This window comes from Drosophila ananassae, chromosome 3L (assembly GCF_017639315.1).
Source record: "Drosophila ananassae strain 14024-0371.13 chromosome 3L, ASM1763931v2, whole genome shotgun sequence".
NCBI lineage: Eukaryota > Metazoa > Arthropoda > Insecta > Diptera > Drosophilidae > Drosophila > Drosophila ananassae.
In genome coordinates, this window is record NC_057929.1 from 8,153,933 (window position 1) to 8,171,119 (window position 17,187).

Here is a 17,187-nt window from a genome sequence, read left to right on the forward strand (position 1 = left end):
TATCTGCTATACCACCCTCCTGCCGACAAAGTAGAAACATTCAAATAAAATTAACCTTAATACGAAAATCGACAAAGTTTACTTTATTCATAAGCGTCAAGGGCTTGGGCAGTGCTTTTCTTTGGCAAATATTTGAACTTCAGCTTGAAAAACTATTCAGAAATCAGCGTAATTTCGAAATAGCTTATATACATAACTACTCCAAGTAGTTGATCCTAGTTAACTGACCGACTTCCATGAAGATCTTCGCTCCGATGCCCTCCGCAAATACCAATTTAAATTCAAATGCAGCCTCAAACTTCTGACACCGGCTGGTCAGAGATTTGCATTTTCCATATCTAAGATGTAATCACTTGTCCGGAATCCACAATCCGCTATCCGGTATCCAGATAGTTTTCAGTACCGCAGAGCAGGCGGCGATGCAAATATCCTCAACTCTCAAATAAAAGCAAACAAATTGACAGCCAGACGACAAACGAGCTGCAAAACTTTGATTGACGTTTCAATTAAATTATAGCCAAAGTCATTGCTATTTCATTTTCTGCGGCTGACGGGTATGTTTCGAGTGCAGAAAGTTTTGCTAGCCGAGTATGAGGAGATTTACGAGCCGGTCCTGGTGGAGAATCCCTTTACCATGGTGGACAACCGTGGCGAGGGACTGCGTCAATACCAGATAGGTCTCACCTGCAACCGGCTGCTCTTCGGCTGCGACAATTTCCGCAACTTCGAGGATAAACCGGACTTTTTGGGTCAAGGTGTGGATCCGGAGATCGAGTCCTTCGACTTGGTTAGCATGTTTCCACTGCAGTTCCTTCGCTTTCACTTCTACCGCAAAGGCACCCGATGCCTCATGATGCTAAGTGTGATCCAACCGCCGGGCCGACCCGTCCCCACCTCGGACAATCCAATGATCTTCGAGTTCGGTGGCGATGTCTACAGGCAGCACTTCTGGCACACCTGGCGTGAGCGGGTGGCCGCCATCCGGGTGATGCAGCCGCGTTACGGTCAGATTACAGGCTCCTCTCCCTTCTCCAGCACCGACGTCCAGCTGGATGATGAGCCCACAGTGGCTCAGGTCCATCAGCCGCCCAGGACTCCGTCCGTTTTCAGTTCATGCCATGCTGGTGTCTGAGATTCCGGCGAAAGTCTAAGTAGCTTTTGGGTTGAAACTTTTACTAATTCGGCCACAACTTTCATTTAGGCCAACCGACTGTTTATTTATTTATATTAAGAGGAAATGACTCTGGCCACCTTGAAAACGGATATTTTTTGCCAGTCCATCGAATCCTTTTAAGATATTTCTGGAAAATGTTTACAAAGTTAGTGGAATCTTTAAGGAAGGATGGTGTTGTCCTGTAATCATTAGCCTAATATTTCAATCATTTTAATTAAAGAATTATTTGGAACAAATCTAATTATTAATTTTAAGCTACATTACAATATTTACATTATTTTCCTTCGTGAGAAAGTAAACACTTGCCGTGTTAGGGTATTGACATTCAAGGATTCCACAGCTGTGACTGTGCTCTGATTTTTGTTATTGTTTAAGTCTATTTTTGTTGGTTAATGCAATCAGCCCAGAAGGACCCGAATCCAGACCCAGAAGGTGACCTAGCCCCTGGTTTCGGCGGCTTGTCCGCTTTGCTGTTTATTTGGGAATGGGTCTGGGGCGCCCATTCTGTGGCAGAAGAGAATAAACGGTAAAGAAACGGAAGCCGGAGGCAAAGGAATGTGGTATTGATGTGCCCAGGGTTTTTGGGCTATTTTTCCAACTCTCCACTTTCCGGTTGCGTTGCCCCCTCAACGTGGGCTTCGGTTGCCATTTCCACGGACAAGTTAACCAACAAAGTTTTCAATTTGCCGACAAACTTAAGCCGCAACCACAGAATTTGCGGGGGATCGGAAGTGGGCCTGGTCATGTCTGTCTCTGGCTGAGCGTGCAGCTGACACCAAAAATCAATTGCAATGAAATTCTGGGCAAATAAAAACAACAACCGGCCAGTCGAGGAATAAAATAGAGAACAAAACCAACAACCAAAAAAAAAAATAAAGGACCAAACATCAAGTCGTCATTGGCCGTATTTGGTTTAGGGCATTTAATGGTCAAAGTTTTTCAACTTGTCTGTAATTTATTTGATTTGCTTTTGGCTTGTGTTGTATGGTTGGGGGAGTCGCGTTGTCCCGCTTGGCTTTTGATAAATTACAATTTATTTAATGAAATGTGCTGAGCGCCGAGAGGCGCATTAATCATACGCCATGTGGTTCGCCCAAACAAATACAAACACATACACATAGCTAACATGGAATTACGGGAATTTAAAATTTGTTACCGCTTTAAACCCCTTTCATTTCCTTAAAATTCATTTCCCCGAAGCTATTCCGCGGTTTTTCCACACAAAATCCGTTTTCATGGCAACGCGGCATTGCGAAAAGTTAATTAAAGGCCATGGGGCTACGGTGGCAAGTCAATAAAAAGCATTTGTAGCACCCCATACAGGTTCATAAACATTAAGTATTGTCGGTGAGTTTCGTTTTTAACTTTATTATTGTTGTTGTTTTTTTTTTTTTTGTTTTTTTTTTTATATTAATTTTTAATACACCTGCTTGTGCTGGCAATTAAACGAGGACCTGTTCAATTTCATTTAATTAGCCATTAAGGCGCTTAAAAGGGGACAACCTTGACGGTGCTTCTTGGCGGCCAAACTGGCAATGTGGTAGATATTCAAAATGGAAATAGCTCCAAGAATTTTCGGGCAGGCTTTAAGTCTGCCTTTGCCTGCGTTCTGGACATTTTCTCTTTGTTATTTATTTAAATTTTTCTGTTTTTTTGTATTTTTTACATTGTATTTGATGAGTTCAAAGCTTCTAAGCAGCCACATCAAAGTCCCCAGCGCGTAATTGCTTCTGGAAAATTTGAATTTTTGGAGAAAGCGATGCGAACTGAACTGTCGGCGCCTTCAATTGGCCGAAAGAAAAATTTCAATTAAAGCGCTCGCCTACGAAATTCATTGACAGCATCGATAAGTAGATGGTACATATTTTGCACGGGCCCTCACTGCGTATACGCAATTTTGATGAGGGTTCTCTGTTTGTTTCGCTCTATATGGGTAGGTGGGGCTTTATTTCATTAGCACATCAGACACAAGCAAATACACCCACACATGCGGATATCTGGCATTTTATCCGAACTTTAAGCGCTGCGTTTACGGCGGATTTAAAGTGAGAGCTCCGGGTGCTTCGGGTGCAGCTTAAGCTGACAGTGATGAATGAGTTTCATATTTATTGAATACCGGCGGATGCCTCTTCAGTGTCGCCGGTCTGTCTCCGTGAGTCTGCATATATGCAAATTACAGAAGCTTAATAGCCAAAGCTGAATATCTACGCATAAATCGAATTTACACACTCGGGGAGTCTTCAGTCGGGATTTCCAGAGGATAAGAAGGTTTTCCAATGAATTGAATATTTCGTATGGATATTTTTTAATAAGAATTATGCCTTTAGTCCATTTATATTATTAAGCATGAATTGAATTCTTGATAAGTATTGTCTTTAACATTGCAATTAACTTAATAACTCCGCTCGATTACCCCGGGTCGAATAACGCCTGATATAACGTTTATAAAATAGTATTATAAGTACTTACTTTGTTTTTAAGTAACCTGCGAAGGAGTACGAGTTCAAAAGTTAACTAACCCATTTAGAAGTTTTCTCGACCAGTCGGTTGGAAAAATTGAAAATACCTGGAGCCCAGGCATTTCTTCTACACCGTCCACGTGTCGTGGGCTAATTGAATTTGATTTTTGCTTGCCGGTGCCTTGAAGTTTCAAACGAATCGAAACGTGCCGGGCATGTCGAGAGGTCGAGAGCGACCGCAAAGATGTTGGCCCAAGGACTTAACCCCGGGGCTGGCGCTTGAGGCTGATTTTTTGCGCTTTGTTTGTTTGCTTCGCAGCTTGGCTTTTATGTGGTTGCACTCGCCGAGCAGTTGAAAATAAACAGAGGCGCCCCGAAAGTGCGGCAGGAACTTATTAAGCAAACAGTTTGCGGCACTGTGGATGGATCCTATGAAAAATCGCAGTTTCCTAGATGCTCGTATTTGCTTTTGTGAAAAAGCGACTGCCGCGAAGTGAGTAAAAGCTGTTAATGTTTATGATAGAGATGACAGTGGATCCTTTCGTTTTATCCCCACTCACACACACAAGCGGACGCAGGGGCACAAGCAGGTATAGTGTTGCCAGGACACAGACACATTCCTCAAATTTATTGCATACTTTGCAGGGCGTGCATTAGCGTGGCAACTCGTCACGTCACGAATCTCCCTCAAAACCGGGGGAAAAACGAAAAAAAAATATATATATATAAGTACAGAGACATAGAGAGAGTGGGAAAAAAGAATCGTTGAGAAAGCCCAGAGAATCTAAGCGAGAACGTGACTTGGCGCCAGCATTGTGACAGGAGATCCTGACGAGGGTGCTCCTGATGATGGCCACACATCAAGCCAAATGGCTGAGTCATTAAAATTTAACCAAATAGCCGACTTTGTTGAAAGAGTTCTCCACAGCAATCATCGCACAATATATATGTATATATGTATGTTTATATGCTAGAACTATGATTGATGTGAATATAAACAAGAAACCCCGAAAATTAATTTGTTTCAATTATAAGCTTTTATGCAGATTGAAACGATTTTGCGGTTTAAATCAAAATGTCGGCACTGACGGGGTTTATAATTAAATTCAAATCCACGTCAAAAAATCAATCCAACACCAATTTACCAACAGACTCTGTGAGGTATCCCTAACAAGTTTCCACAATTCATCAGTATAGGACTTCTCGGAAATAGTAACCAATAGCTAGAAACAATTAAGTCAAGGATAAAATCGAAAGAGAGAATCTGCTGCAGATCTGTGGAGGAATTTTCCGGCTCATTGAACGCTTCTAAGTGCCTGGTCCGAACTGGTCGGAAAATTGGCCAACTTGAAATGCAATCGGATGCAAATCTCTGGGCGAAATGGAAGCCACACCTGGCCCAAGGGCACACTCCATTCCCCCGCACATCTGCTGCGGGCCAAATAAACAAATACAGGTCAAACGGTTGGAAGTTAGGAGCCTATTAAAATGCAAAACTTTAGACGTTGGACTGTTTGGGCGCAAATCTTTGGTCGCTTTCCGGTCAACTGACCCATTAAGTCGATTTCGGAGGCAGCTCGGAAACCGAGGAGAGATGGGAAACTGGTCAACAGGCTGCACTGTAAGTCCAAGATAAACTACCAACGAATGGAGAGCCATCCCGTCCTCCCTGGCACATGTTGGTATTTTCGATTCCCAGAATTGCATCCTCCTAGATGCCATTCTACGCACACATTTTTCTTCACAATGTGTTTGCAGTTGATGTTGCCCATTAAACGTCGACCAATCTGGATTCCTGGGAGGGCTAAGCCAGCACATGCAAAAATTATTAGAGTCTTTTCAACCAATAGTCTTTAAGGGTATTCTAATGCCTGGAGGGCCTTTAAAAATTTTAACTGAATGAAGCTTTAAACTGATTCTTTCCTAAAGAACTTGCTTAAAAAGTATATTCCTACAGTCAACTATTTTTTTCCAATGTATATGGATTGTGTGTGTGATTGGTTGACCTCCGGATGCGAAATCGTAAATGTTAATGGCTGCACGGATTTAATGTCCTAGGTTTCGGCTTGACTTTCGTTTATCCAAAAGGTTTGGAGCTCAATCGAAATATACCAGAGAGGCACAGGCTAAAGGCAAATGTTCGTTAATGCTCGCCTGGGATTTGGGACTTGGAGACCGGAGACCTGGGCTGGGGATTTGAATTCAAAGCAAGACGATGGGGTTGAGAGCTCTTGTTCGCCCCTCAGACAGTTGCAGCCGGCGGCATGCCTTAAAGCCACTCGACCATTTGCCTACTGGGCCTCAAAAGGGAAGATAATCAAACTTGAATTAGGATTTATGCCCCAACGATTGCAGTTTATTTGTCTTTCTTGTCGGAGATTTGGCCGAGATTTACAAGACACACATTCGTGCAGTACACACTCTCGAACATATTCGTCATAATTCATGCCGCTGGCCGACAGCGGTTGACACGATTGTTGCCATCACGTACACCAGGGCTAGATAAATCTCTCTTGGCCCAGTCCCTGGACCCTTTCGGCACTCAACGCCATTGTCGCCACCTTGTCCCTAGTACCATAAGCCCGCCCTGCCCCGCACAGCATCCTTCTTTTCTGGCAGCACGTGCACGCTTTTAACCTCAAAAATGCGCTACTAAAACATTTTTTAACACTCGCTGGCCGCTCGACACCTCGAAATACAATCCCTTTCCCGGTGCTTCTTTTTTTTGGCTAAAGCCAGACCAGACGGTCAACTTGGCTCAGTCCACAGAACATGACCGCAAGGGCGGAGCCAGGCCAGGCCACAACATCTAATCGCGCCGATGGCCAAGGACCAAGATCTGGGCGGCAAACTTGACCAAAAGCGTGGACAATCCTTTTCAGAGGACTGCCAGGCATACGTGTGTCCTGTACGTGAGTCGGATGACAAAGTGGTTCTGATAGTAAACGGATATACAGGGTATCTTAGCATCCTTGGGTATTAAGGGATAGAAAATTTGACTATAAAATACTTTAAAATTTTTTTATTTTTCGGAGAAAGTTTCTATTTGTGTCTCTTTTATCCATAAATGTTCCTAAAACCTTAATTGAAACGCACTAAACCTTAATCCTACCTCAATGACTTGAAAACCAGATCTAATCCCATTCTGGTCACCCTGTTACCGCTTTAGGGTCGTCAAAATATACGTGTGCGGTTTGGTGACGGAACGCCTGGCTCTACCCGACCCATCCCAGCCTGTCTTGGCCCCCAAACCCCCTGGTCAAACCCCAAACACACTTGCCTTCAAATTAATGACCAACAATGGAAAATGACCGTGGGTCCGCAGACGAAACGCGACGCGTGCCAAAGTCACGTAGCAACATATAAACGGGGCAAGAGTCCGAATAGGGCATCGTGGTCGAACGCCACGGGCCATGCTGCAAATTTTTAACGTTTTGCATGTAAAGTGCGGAAAAAAAAGCCAAACACTTTAAGGGGGCGCTGTGGCTTTAAGAGGACACTTTTAGGGAGCAGCGTGGATCTGGTGCCATTGTGAGCGGGCGGGACAGGGAAAACTGGCAGGGGCAGGGGAAGGGCACCCAAAACGACACACAAAGCTCCAGTTTATCTCGAGAACATTTATTTGCTTACCCTGTTCCCCATGGTTTCTTTTTTTTTAGTTTTTGTGCCATGGCCTGTAGGTTAAAATATTTGCGCTGGTTAGGAAAAGCAACGCCCGCATGGCTACTTTCCGAGATGGCCGGAGGGCAGGGAGGCAGGGAGATTGGGAAAACGAGGGGCAAGGCTTTTCCCAGAGAAAATAGTTAAGAGCCGAGGCAATGAGATAAGAGTCAACAGAAAAAATAATAATATTCCTGCTGGCAGGAGTTGCCAAACTTGAACTCATCTTACCAACTGTTCCGGGCCAAAACTATTTCAATGCCCCAATGAATAGGACTTTTTGTTTGTTGGCTTTGTGCTGGTGTTAGTGGTCGTTGCAGACGAAAAAAAGCAAAATAAAAACTGATAATTTCGGCCAAAAATTCCAATTTCATTATAATTACTTGTACATGTCCTTGTGCCAGAGGAAGTGTTCAAATCAGACTTTACAGTTTCCTCAAATTCCACACCATTGTCTCGGGCCTTTTAGCCGGCATCCTTCTCTTATGGCTTTTTTTGCGAAATTGTTCTGGCATGCTGCCAATTATTTGCCGTTGTTCTTGTTAAACATTTATGGAATTTAACCCGGCTATTAAGTTTGCTGCAAATTTAAGCTTCATAATAATTCATGTCTGGCGCAAATAACTGTTGGCACTTCACCTGCAGGTATCCCAGGGATTAAACACTTTTATAGGCTTTGCGTAAAACTTTACTCAATATTTTCAAAAAGTCGTTTTAGACCATAAAAGTTATCAACTGCACTTTGGACTTTAATCCTCTACATATATTTAAGTGAATTTTTAAGCGTATTTAATGATTTCTTGAATATGACCAACTCATTAATATCAAAATAGTGGGCGTGCATTGTTGGTCGCTTGAAAAAAAAAAAATTTCAGCGAACGACATATTTATGTATCCTGCCAGGATTTTTATCCATTTCCTTCACATACCACCATGTGGAGCCCATTAATTTATACATTATTGCCAGTCACTTAAAGCATTCTCGTTAAGAGTGCGAAACCGATTGAATGGCCACTTGGATTGGAATCTTGTCCTGAAATTTATAATTTATCAGCGACAGAATATGGCACTTGGGTTGGCCAATCGACAACTACAGATAAGCTGATTTTCGGTTGGATTCGGTTTCGGTTTCTGTTCCAACTGGACTTGTACAGCGCCAAAGGACCCCGCCAAAGGAGCCGGCGAGTGTCCGTGTAATGAGATTTGCTAGCCGATACTACGACGAAAAATTTATTTATGGCCAGTGGCCCGTGCAGTTTCACTTACCGATTCCGCCGAAGGGAACTTATTGGAGCACTGATAGCTGGGACCATAAATCTGAACTGTTATGAGAGCATTGAGGGGGAAAAGTTTTATCAACGAAACACATTATTTCAGCACATTTCAGCACAGATCGAATTCCCAATACTTACATCTACCCAAAGTGAGTAATAGAAATCGAAAAGTAGTTATGAGCAGATTGTGGATCAGCCTGCGGATATCCTTAAAATATTTCGCATTCGACGTGCAGGAAGCAACTCTGAATTATTTTCCCATTTGTTGCATTTTTCGAAGTCCTGAGCAACTTGCACTTGTTGGTGAAAGAAATCAATCAACTTAAATTGCATTTATTTCAAGAGAATCCGTTCGTTACTGTTATGGAATTTTGAAACAAATCTGGCCAACAATTTGCAGAGATCCATGATGCAATTTACCTCTTCCCCTGGCAATGAGGCATTTGTAGTCAATTTGTGCAAAATCTATTTTATATTTCTAATAAAAAAATTTTCAAAAGCCTAGTTCAAACTATAATTGATTTTTCAAATTATGTTAATCGTATAAAGTCAATTACTTGGTAGTGATGATTTTTAATTCGGTGAACCACAGCCATTTTCCTTAATTAAGATGATTCAATTTAGCTCTATAAATGATTCAATGTAAGCTTAATTATATTCAATTGAATTTTGATTGAGAGATTATTATTTCATCTATACTATATAATTAAAAGCTTGTTCAATTATTTCAGCTTATGAAGAACACTTTGTAAGCTCTAAATGAAAAAATGTGCAAATTTTTAAACTATTTTGACTTATTGATAAATTTAAGTAAATACTATTATACAAATAGAAATTCACGTTAATTAACTATTTCATTTCTGAATGCAAATTGTATGCTTGTTCATGAGGTATTTTTTATTTATTTTTGTTTGGCTTTTCTGGCGGTTTAATCTACTACATCGTCCAACAAGCCAGCTGACAGCGTAATGAATTCAATGACACGTAGAGCCCGCATTTATCCCCGTAAAAATCACAATGTACATACATATACATATTCTATATATACAGCTTTTGCAGAAGCTGAAATGGCTGGCGCACGTAAATATGCAACGATTTGTTTCGTCCCCCAGGACGAACCGAAAAAAAACAAAACGTCAGATAGGTAGACGTTCGGGCTCACAAGTAGATGGCCAAACATTTCACCATTTTGACCATCACAGAATGTAAGTGGTGTGCCAGAGAGTTTCGACTTGGAAAATACCCACAAAAATGGACAATAATATTTAATTCCTTATTAAAGGATATAAGATTTACAGAACTCTACTAAAAAAACTTGTAAAATGGTAATAACCTTCTCACACTGCAAATTTTAATCCTCTTTATAAAAAAGCAGAGTGACAAGTGACCCTCCTGGACCAGGCCCACCCTGCAGGATCAGGATATTAATTCCAAAAAAACCACAAGAAGCAGCAACCGTCGGCCTAAGTGTGTTAAAGGCAAAACAACTTGTCGGCATCATTCGCTTTCGTCCTGTCAGCATGTCCTTGTTCGGATGCCGAGTAATTCATTAACATTTAACTTGATTGACACACGAGCCGGGGGAGTCGTGGGCCGAGGAATTGGTTTTTTTTTCACTTCTCCTGTTATCCTGCCGAGGAGGCACGTATTTTGGGGAGGCGGTGGCACGCACAGGATTTGTTTATACAGTTATAATGCATAATGGCATCGGTTTTGGCCTGCTAAGGATAAGCTCGCACTAACACACACACAAACACCCACAGAGCAGTGGGGTTGTTACTTTGTTAATTTAATAAGAGGAAAGGCGACAACAGGTGCGGTACCGCATACTCCTGGCTGCGAGTCCTACGAATCCTGCTACGAAATGAAGTCACGTCGCAGGCATAAATCAATTGCTATGAGCAGGCATTTGTGCCGTTCAAATTGCACGATTGCATAGGTAAGGTACACAAAACAAGAGAGAGCGAGTCCTTGCTAAAGGTGGCAGTGGCAGTCCTTATGGCAGGAGCTTCCCAACGACAGCTGCCAGCTCGTAAATTGAGCGCAAGCAATGAAAGTGTAACGAGTCTTAATTCGTTTGCCAAGTGCCGCCAAGCGGCCAGAAATTTTGTGATAACCATTCAATAAGCCACTCCCCCTCAAAAAGACCAAAAATATGCTCCAAAGATAGATGGCAAATCAAATACCCAGCTGGGACTTGCCAGAAATGAGTATTTAGGGCAAAAGTGGAAGCTTCTATCCATGAAATGATTCAAAAATTGACAAATGGAAAATATATTACCATTTGAGGAAAGCATTTGTTTCAATTAGCTTTTAAATTTAATAAGATTCTTAGGAAATCTGTTACGCACACTTTGAAATGCCTCACAGGACTTTCCAGGAAATCAATTTAAACTCAAAGCTTTATTCCAAGAACACATGGAAATCCTTTGAGAGTTCGTCTGATAAAAGTCAGTTGACCTTAAAATAACCAACTGTAAGTATTCAGGAAGCAAAGAGAAAGTCGATTAAACATCTCCAACACGAGTCCCTCCTTCCGTTTCCCTCCGACACTTCCGCTGCAGTTACAAATTGATGACAATTATAAACGAAGCGAGCTGAAAAGGACCGACGAAAAACTTTTGACGTCCTGCCGAGCACAGTGGGCAGTATATCCGTTTGTTGTCCACCCCCTCTCCCCGCACTCGGCCTATTTTCAAGTTCCCAACCCAGGTGTCAAACATGAATGAATGAGTGCCCCCATGTGGAGCTGTTTGGATTCACTTGTTGCTATATTTGGTTTACATATAGAAGCGAGAGGCTTCCGTTCCAAGTGCCCATGTCACCAGGTGAAAATGGTCAGCATGCCCTTGAGTAGCTCCGGAATATCCCAGCCCTTGCGGCGTAGAGTGCGCAGAGGTTTAATTACATCCTTTTTGTTCTACATCATTAAATTATATAAATTTTAAGAAATTATAGTCAAAATTGGGCAACATTTAGGTTTAAGTGATCAAAAAACAAAACTACTCACAATATTGGCCTTCAAAGTGGCCTGGAATTCCTTCGAAGTTACGGCTTTTGTGAAATTGCCAAAGTTTGTGCCATTGGCCTGGGAAGCCACAATATAGTTGTGCACCTCAATTTGGGGCATCAAGTTCAAGACATCGTCGACAAAGCTATGACCCCTGATCGACTTGCAATCACAATCGGTATCCGGCTGCTGTACGGGAAGAATGATGCAGTAGAAGATTGCCGCCACACTCTCGACATCCACAGTATATACACTCGAGTTCTCGAGTTCCCTAAGGATCGTCTGATAGGCATCGGTGTCGGACAGCTGTTGGGTGACCTGCTCGAATGGTGTGGTGTTGTAATAGCGCATAGCCTTTCTGAATTTTCCATCGCAATTGTAATGCACTTGGATCAGCTGCTGCAGTTTTTCCTGATCCATCATATCCCGCAGATGCTGGAAATCGGGGCAGAGTTTATCTGACATCTTTGCATTGTTGTCGGTACCATTGTTGTTATTATTATTGTCAGGGGGACAGTCAATTTCCTCAATGGTATTGTTAGCTGCCAACGTTTGGCAGGCGAAAATGACCAGGGTCAGGAAACAAATGCTGAAGATCTTCATGTCCACCTCCAAACTGACCGAGATACGTTTCGAATATAGCCCGGACTGGGGACTTCCTACTCGTTTTTATAGCCATCGATAGTTCTGATAAGGGGCGCCACCTTTTACCAATTCAATTAGACAAATTTGTTTTGACCATTTTTGCAAGCTTCCGATAAGGGTCACAAAAAAACACTAAAAAACATTATCTCACTACTGTCTTACATATGTTTTAACTTACTTAGGCCTTTTTTGTTTTACCTGTATCTTTTCTGAGAATATTCGTGGTTTTTCTCCAGTGCTATTTTAATTAGATGAGAATTTCGTAAACTATCCAATAATCCCTGCGATGTGCGCTCCATAAATGGTTAATTATAATCCAAAAAGGAAACCCCCCTCTCGATGATATGCAAGTGACTTATGCACCTGATGCTCTCCATATCCGTTGTCATAAATGCCATATGCAATGGGAAGGGGATGCCTGGTGAGAGTAAGGATAATCCTCTCAGTCATTAGTTAGTTCTGACAAACAACACAAAACAATGGGCAAGGAATGGGGATATGGGCGATGGCCAACAAGTTTGTCAGTGCAGGACCAACATTTATCCACAGGACCATCAACAAAGTCGAGAGTGCAAATCACTTTTAGCAAGAGATGAAGAGGGGGAAGGTACAAGGCAGGGCCATATGATTCCCCTGGCATATGTCTCCATGCCCCAAACGGGTATCACTCTTTGGTCAGAGGTCCTGGGCTTCAGCTTGATTCATGGCCTTTTGTTTGGCCAGCATTTCATGGCAGATTCCGTTCGGCTTCAGTTTCAGTTTCACTCAGAGTTTCAGAGTTTGTGTGCAAACTTTCGAGCTCTCTAGTTGAGTTCAATTGTCTGAATGAAATTTTTTCAAATTCTTTTTATTCTTGTATCGTACATATGTATTTCCATGACAGAGACTGGAATTTCGAGACCCCACCACTCAGGTTAAATTATACTTTTTTGCGCCCCCGGGTCACTTTGCAAAATGGCATAAAGAATTCTTTTGTAATAATATTAATAAGCATACGCCCCGTTGCACGGCATTTGAATATACATTTCCACGATCTATCCACAAATGTCGTGGGGTTCGGGAATCTTTTCATACCCATCTTTGTTCGACTCTGTCAGGCAAACAAATGTTGCAAATATTTGCCAACCAATGAAGCGGAAATAGTTTTATTCATTTTTTCCCCTTTTACTTCATGTTTACAGCTTTTTTTCTTTATCAGGCAGGCCAGGGCAGGCAACGCAAATAACTAAATTGCAAATTTAGGAACATGAGAAAAATTCCAGTGTCAGATAACGACATGTGGACAATTTAAAATAGAGAAATGATTCAATTTTCCTGCTGTTGAACTTTGCCAAACGTGCGCTTAGAGGGCGATTTATTTCGGCAAATGGAATGTTGCTGGAGAAAGTACCAAAATTCGTGTTAGCAGTTACAGACTCCAATGAAGCAAATAAACTGCATGATGGTCGAAAACTTTTCCCAAGAGGTCTCGTTCAAAAACCGTTTTAAGTGCGCCAAACTTTTGCGGCGAAAAGGAGAGTTTGAAGTCACCTGGGTCCCTGCCCGAGATATATTATATTAGCCTAATTGCTTTGACCATGACGATATTTAGTTTTGGTTAAATTTCCGTTCCATTTAATTAGGTTTAACATCGAGCATTGGCAAAACAAACCACAACATTTAAGGACATGTCTACATCAGTTGAGGGTTTCTTTTAATGTTAATGCCTCCCTTTACCTCCAACCAGACTTTGCGCATCAACCACAAAGGATGTGTACTATACATTTGTATGGGAAATGATTTCTGTGTGACAATACCGCAGCATTTGCGCTTGCTTCCAGCTAACCATTTTCATTTCCCTCGATAATTTACTCAATTAGAGACGTAGTTGAAGGCTTTGCGGCATTTACGAGAATCGCTTTATTATTGCACTTAAGAGGCCTCCGACTCCCTACCCTGCGAACCCAGTCCCCAGCTCTCACACATGCAGATAGCCAAGTTAGTTAGCTGATAAAACTAAACTAAGCTGAAAACAGGGAGGGAGGGTGCTGGATGGATAAAAGGCTACGGAGCGAAAGTTGAACAGCTAACTTACTTCGATAAACAGGCTTAATTAGCGACCAAAGCTGAAAGCCGACAGACTGCCAACAGGAGCTGGCACTAGGTGCATTAGGCTCTACAGGATTCAGGACTTGGAAATCACCAACCAACAGGACTCACACATAAAGTGAGGCCCAGTTGGCAGCAGGACTAAAATCACAATCAAGTTTTATACAGTGGGAACTGAATGAAATAAAAGCAACCACTTATGGAATAAAAGAAACTACTTTTGGGAAAAAATATACAGAGTTAAATACATTTTTAAATACATAATACCTATCAGTAATTCGATTCAGTATTTAATTTAATATGACTGGCACTCATGTCGTATGAGTAATGCGATGTCACTTATACGCTATGGATTCCAGATGGATCTAGTAATAATTTTGGAATATTCGTAAATTTCTAAAATTAATAATACTTTTAGAAATTTAATCCAAAACACATCCTTATCGTTGAATAATTTGCCCCACAGTGGGTCATGCGGTTTGCTAAAGAGCTTCGTCGACTGTCCGACTTAATTATATGCAAGCAACAATGATATTTATATTATCAGCCAGTCAATGTCAAACGTCAGCACCGCCCACTGACCAACTGCCCATCATGCCGGCCATCTCCACATCCTTTCCATTACCTCGTGCACCCCGGGACACAGGATTAACATTAAGTCCGAAGACAAAGAAGCCGACCAAGGTATGAGAATATTGCTTGTACGCTGGGCAACTGGGACAAGGTGGGGCTTTTAATAGCTCCTCCATGTTTACCGATACGCCCTCCCGAGCAGGCCATAACCCGAAATTATATTCATGCGCACATGGCCCCCCAGAGTCACGATTGTACTCGATTTTCGGGGCTCGAGTAAGAAAATATGTGCATAAAAGACCATTCGAAGGGAGGGAAAGAGTTGATATGCTTGACCACCCCAGTTGAAAAATAAATGCAGATTCATTCCTGCCCAGTCAGCAGACAAATGATGTGTGCCGGAAAATCAGCCAAGTCGAAATATGCCAGGGATCGGAGAGGACGAATCAGAGGTCCTTGGCCCTCGGGCTTTTAAAGTTTTTAGCCCGAGCAGCAGACCATTTTAATTCCCGTCGATTTCGATTGTGACCTCGAACCTGTTGCAGGCCAAACCTGAACATTTTTATTTTTCGCTTCTGATTTTTCTTTTTATTTTCTCGTGGAGCACTCTCGAATCGCATCGAACTGGGGGAGTAGAACAAAAGAATTGTCCATCCATTGTGGTGCAGGTAAACAATTAAAAATGCCAAAAGGCTATGGTATGGGGGGAGGCGAGGACTCGACTCGTGGGAAGCGGGAAAAGGATCCAGGACATTAAAAGGGGCGAATAGAAGGTGACAGCACAAACACAATGCAAAAGTGTCGGCAGCACAAAAATGGCGCACACTCATATGGCAGTGACATCTCACAATTTTTATGACAGCTTCCCAAAGTGATGGTGAAAATAAGAGGATATGAGCGCAAAAAAAGATGAGAATAGGCGACCAATTATGTTCAAATATATTTGATACATCCTTTTTTTAATTCGTCCCATTTCTATTAAAGCAGTCTCTTTCGTATCGATGTAATCAATATATGGATGCACATTTCAAATTCATTACACAGCTGTCGAATAGCATAATCCAGCTGGGAAAATGTGAAAAATAAAATGAATCTGAAAATCGCAATTCAATATCTCTACAATCTCCACTTAACTGAATATGGAAAATGAAATTAAATACCAAAATACTATAAAGGGAGGGTGATGTTCCCCTATCTATACATCATTCACAGAGAAGTTTGTATGTTTGTATGGAGAGCAGAGATACCGGGTATCATATAGTCGAGATATTCAAATACCTACCAAAAATCTAGTAACATTATTTCTGTTTCCAGGGAAAAAAGTGAAAGAATATGGAAAAGACAAAGTCGTGCTGGTGTTTGTCCAGACAAATTGTGTCCTTGTACCTGCCACTCACACACACACAGCACTCCCTAGCAAGATGAGTGGGTGTACCTTTATGGGAGTGTGTGGCTTATCTGTTTAATGGCTGCCATATTTGTTCAGCCGCCATTCCTATTTCTCTACCTGAAAGTGCAAATTGGCAACATGAGTTGGCAGTACAGCATCGCCATCTGGTGCATGGGCATGGGAAGTAAGTAATTTGCTTGCAAATTATGATAAATCGTCTTACGAGGAACCAGACTCCGCGGTCTGCGGTACTCGGTACTCGGAGGTTTTCTCAGAAAACCGGAATTGCCATCAATTACTTACAGATATTTAAAGCCTGCCGCAGCAACTTTAGTTTCAATTTCGGTCAATGCGGATATCCCCACAATTTACGACTAAACAATTCCCATTTATATTGGCAGGATTGCAGCACTTATTAAATTAAATGCAAATCAAATAGTTTTCCATTCTATGCTCTGACTAGCATTCCCATAAATAACTCTGGGGGATTTTTTTTTTTGTTGTAGTTTTTCATTTTTATTTTGTGGGAATAAATTTAAAGACCCCACAAGACCAGACATTGGTCGAGCAGCTCAATTAAAATGAGACTAAATTGCATTTGATTCGCCTTGTCTTCTTCGTAGCTCTAGGTCGCCTTCACCCTTATTTCCCTTGGCTGGGATGGCCTTTTTGGGAAAATAGGAGCTACAGCACTGTGAGATGTTTAAGTTATAACTAGATTTTTGATTTAATAGAAAGTAAAGTATATAGAAAAAAAATAAGCTATAATATCAACATAAGGTCTAATTGAAGCTCTTATTCTAGGTAGTTAGGATTCATTACAGACACCTTTTTTTCTTTCAGTGCTGAAGAAAAAGCGACAGGACTAACAGCAGCAGCTGTCTATGCATTCGGGATTTGAGCTTGGAACAGAC

At 41.8% G+C, this 17,187-nt stretch overlaps 2 protein-coding genes across 2 annotated transcripts; one reads left to right on the forward strand and one right to left on the reverse strand.

Annotated features, from left to right (window-relative positions):
• The first annotated feature begins 425 nt into the window (after positions 1-425).
• LOC6495902 lies at positions 426-1,404 on the forward strand. The gene has a single exon (XM_001959786.4). It carries the CDS (start codon positions 557-559, stop codon positions 1,130-1,132), a length of 576 nt encoding a protein of 191 aa, XP_001959822.2. The 5' UTR covers positions 426-556; the 3' UTR covers positions 1,133-1,404.
• Positions 1,405-11,319: 9,915 nt separating this feature from the next.
• Positions 11,320-12,235, reverse strand: LOC6494705. The gene is made up of 2 exons (XM_032451059.2): positions 11,578-12,235; positions 11,320-11,487 (listed from the first exon to the last, which is right to left on the reverse strand). Exons 1-2 carry the CDS (start codon positions 12,178-12,180, stop codon positions 11,389-11,391), a joined length of 702 nt encoding a protein of 233 aa, XP_032306950.1. The 5' UTR covers positions 12,181-12,235; the 3' UTR covers positions 11,320-11,388.
• Between the last annotated feature and the right edge of the window lie 4,952 nt (positions 12,236-17,187).

What these genes read in the sequence shown, in the direction of transcription:
- LOC6495902 (XM_001959786.4), top strand. Translation starts at nt 557, where the DNA reads ATGTTTCGAGTGCAGAAAGTTTTGCTAGCCGAGTATGAGGAGATTTAC.
- LOC6494705 (XM_032451059.2), bottom strand. Translation starts at nt 12,180, where the DNA reads ATGAAGATCTTCAGCATTTGTTTCCTGACCCTGGTCATTTTCGCCTGC. An exon ending in CCACTTTGAAGGCCAATATT is followed by an intron (nt 11,488 to 11,577) that starts GTGAGTAGTTTT and finishes TTAATGATGTAG; the next exon opens with AACAAAAAGGATGTAATTAA.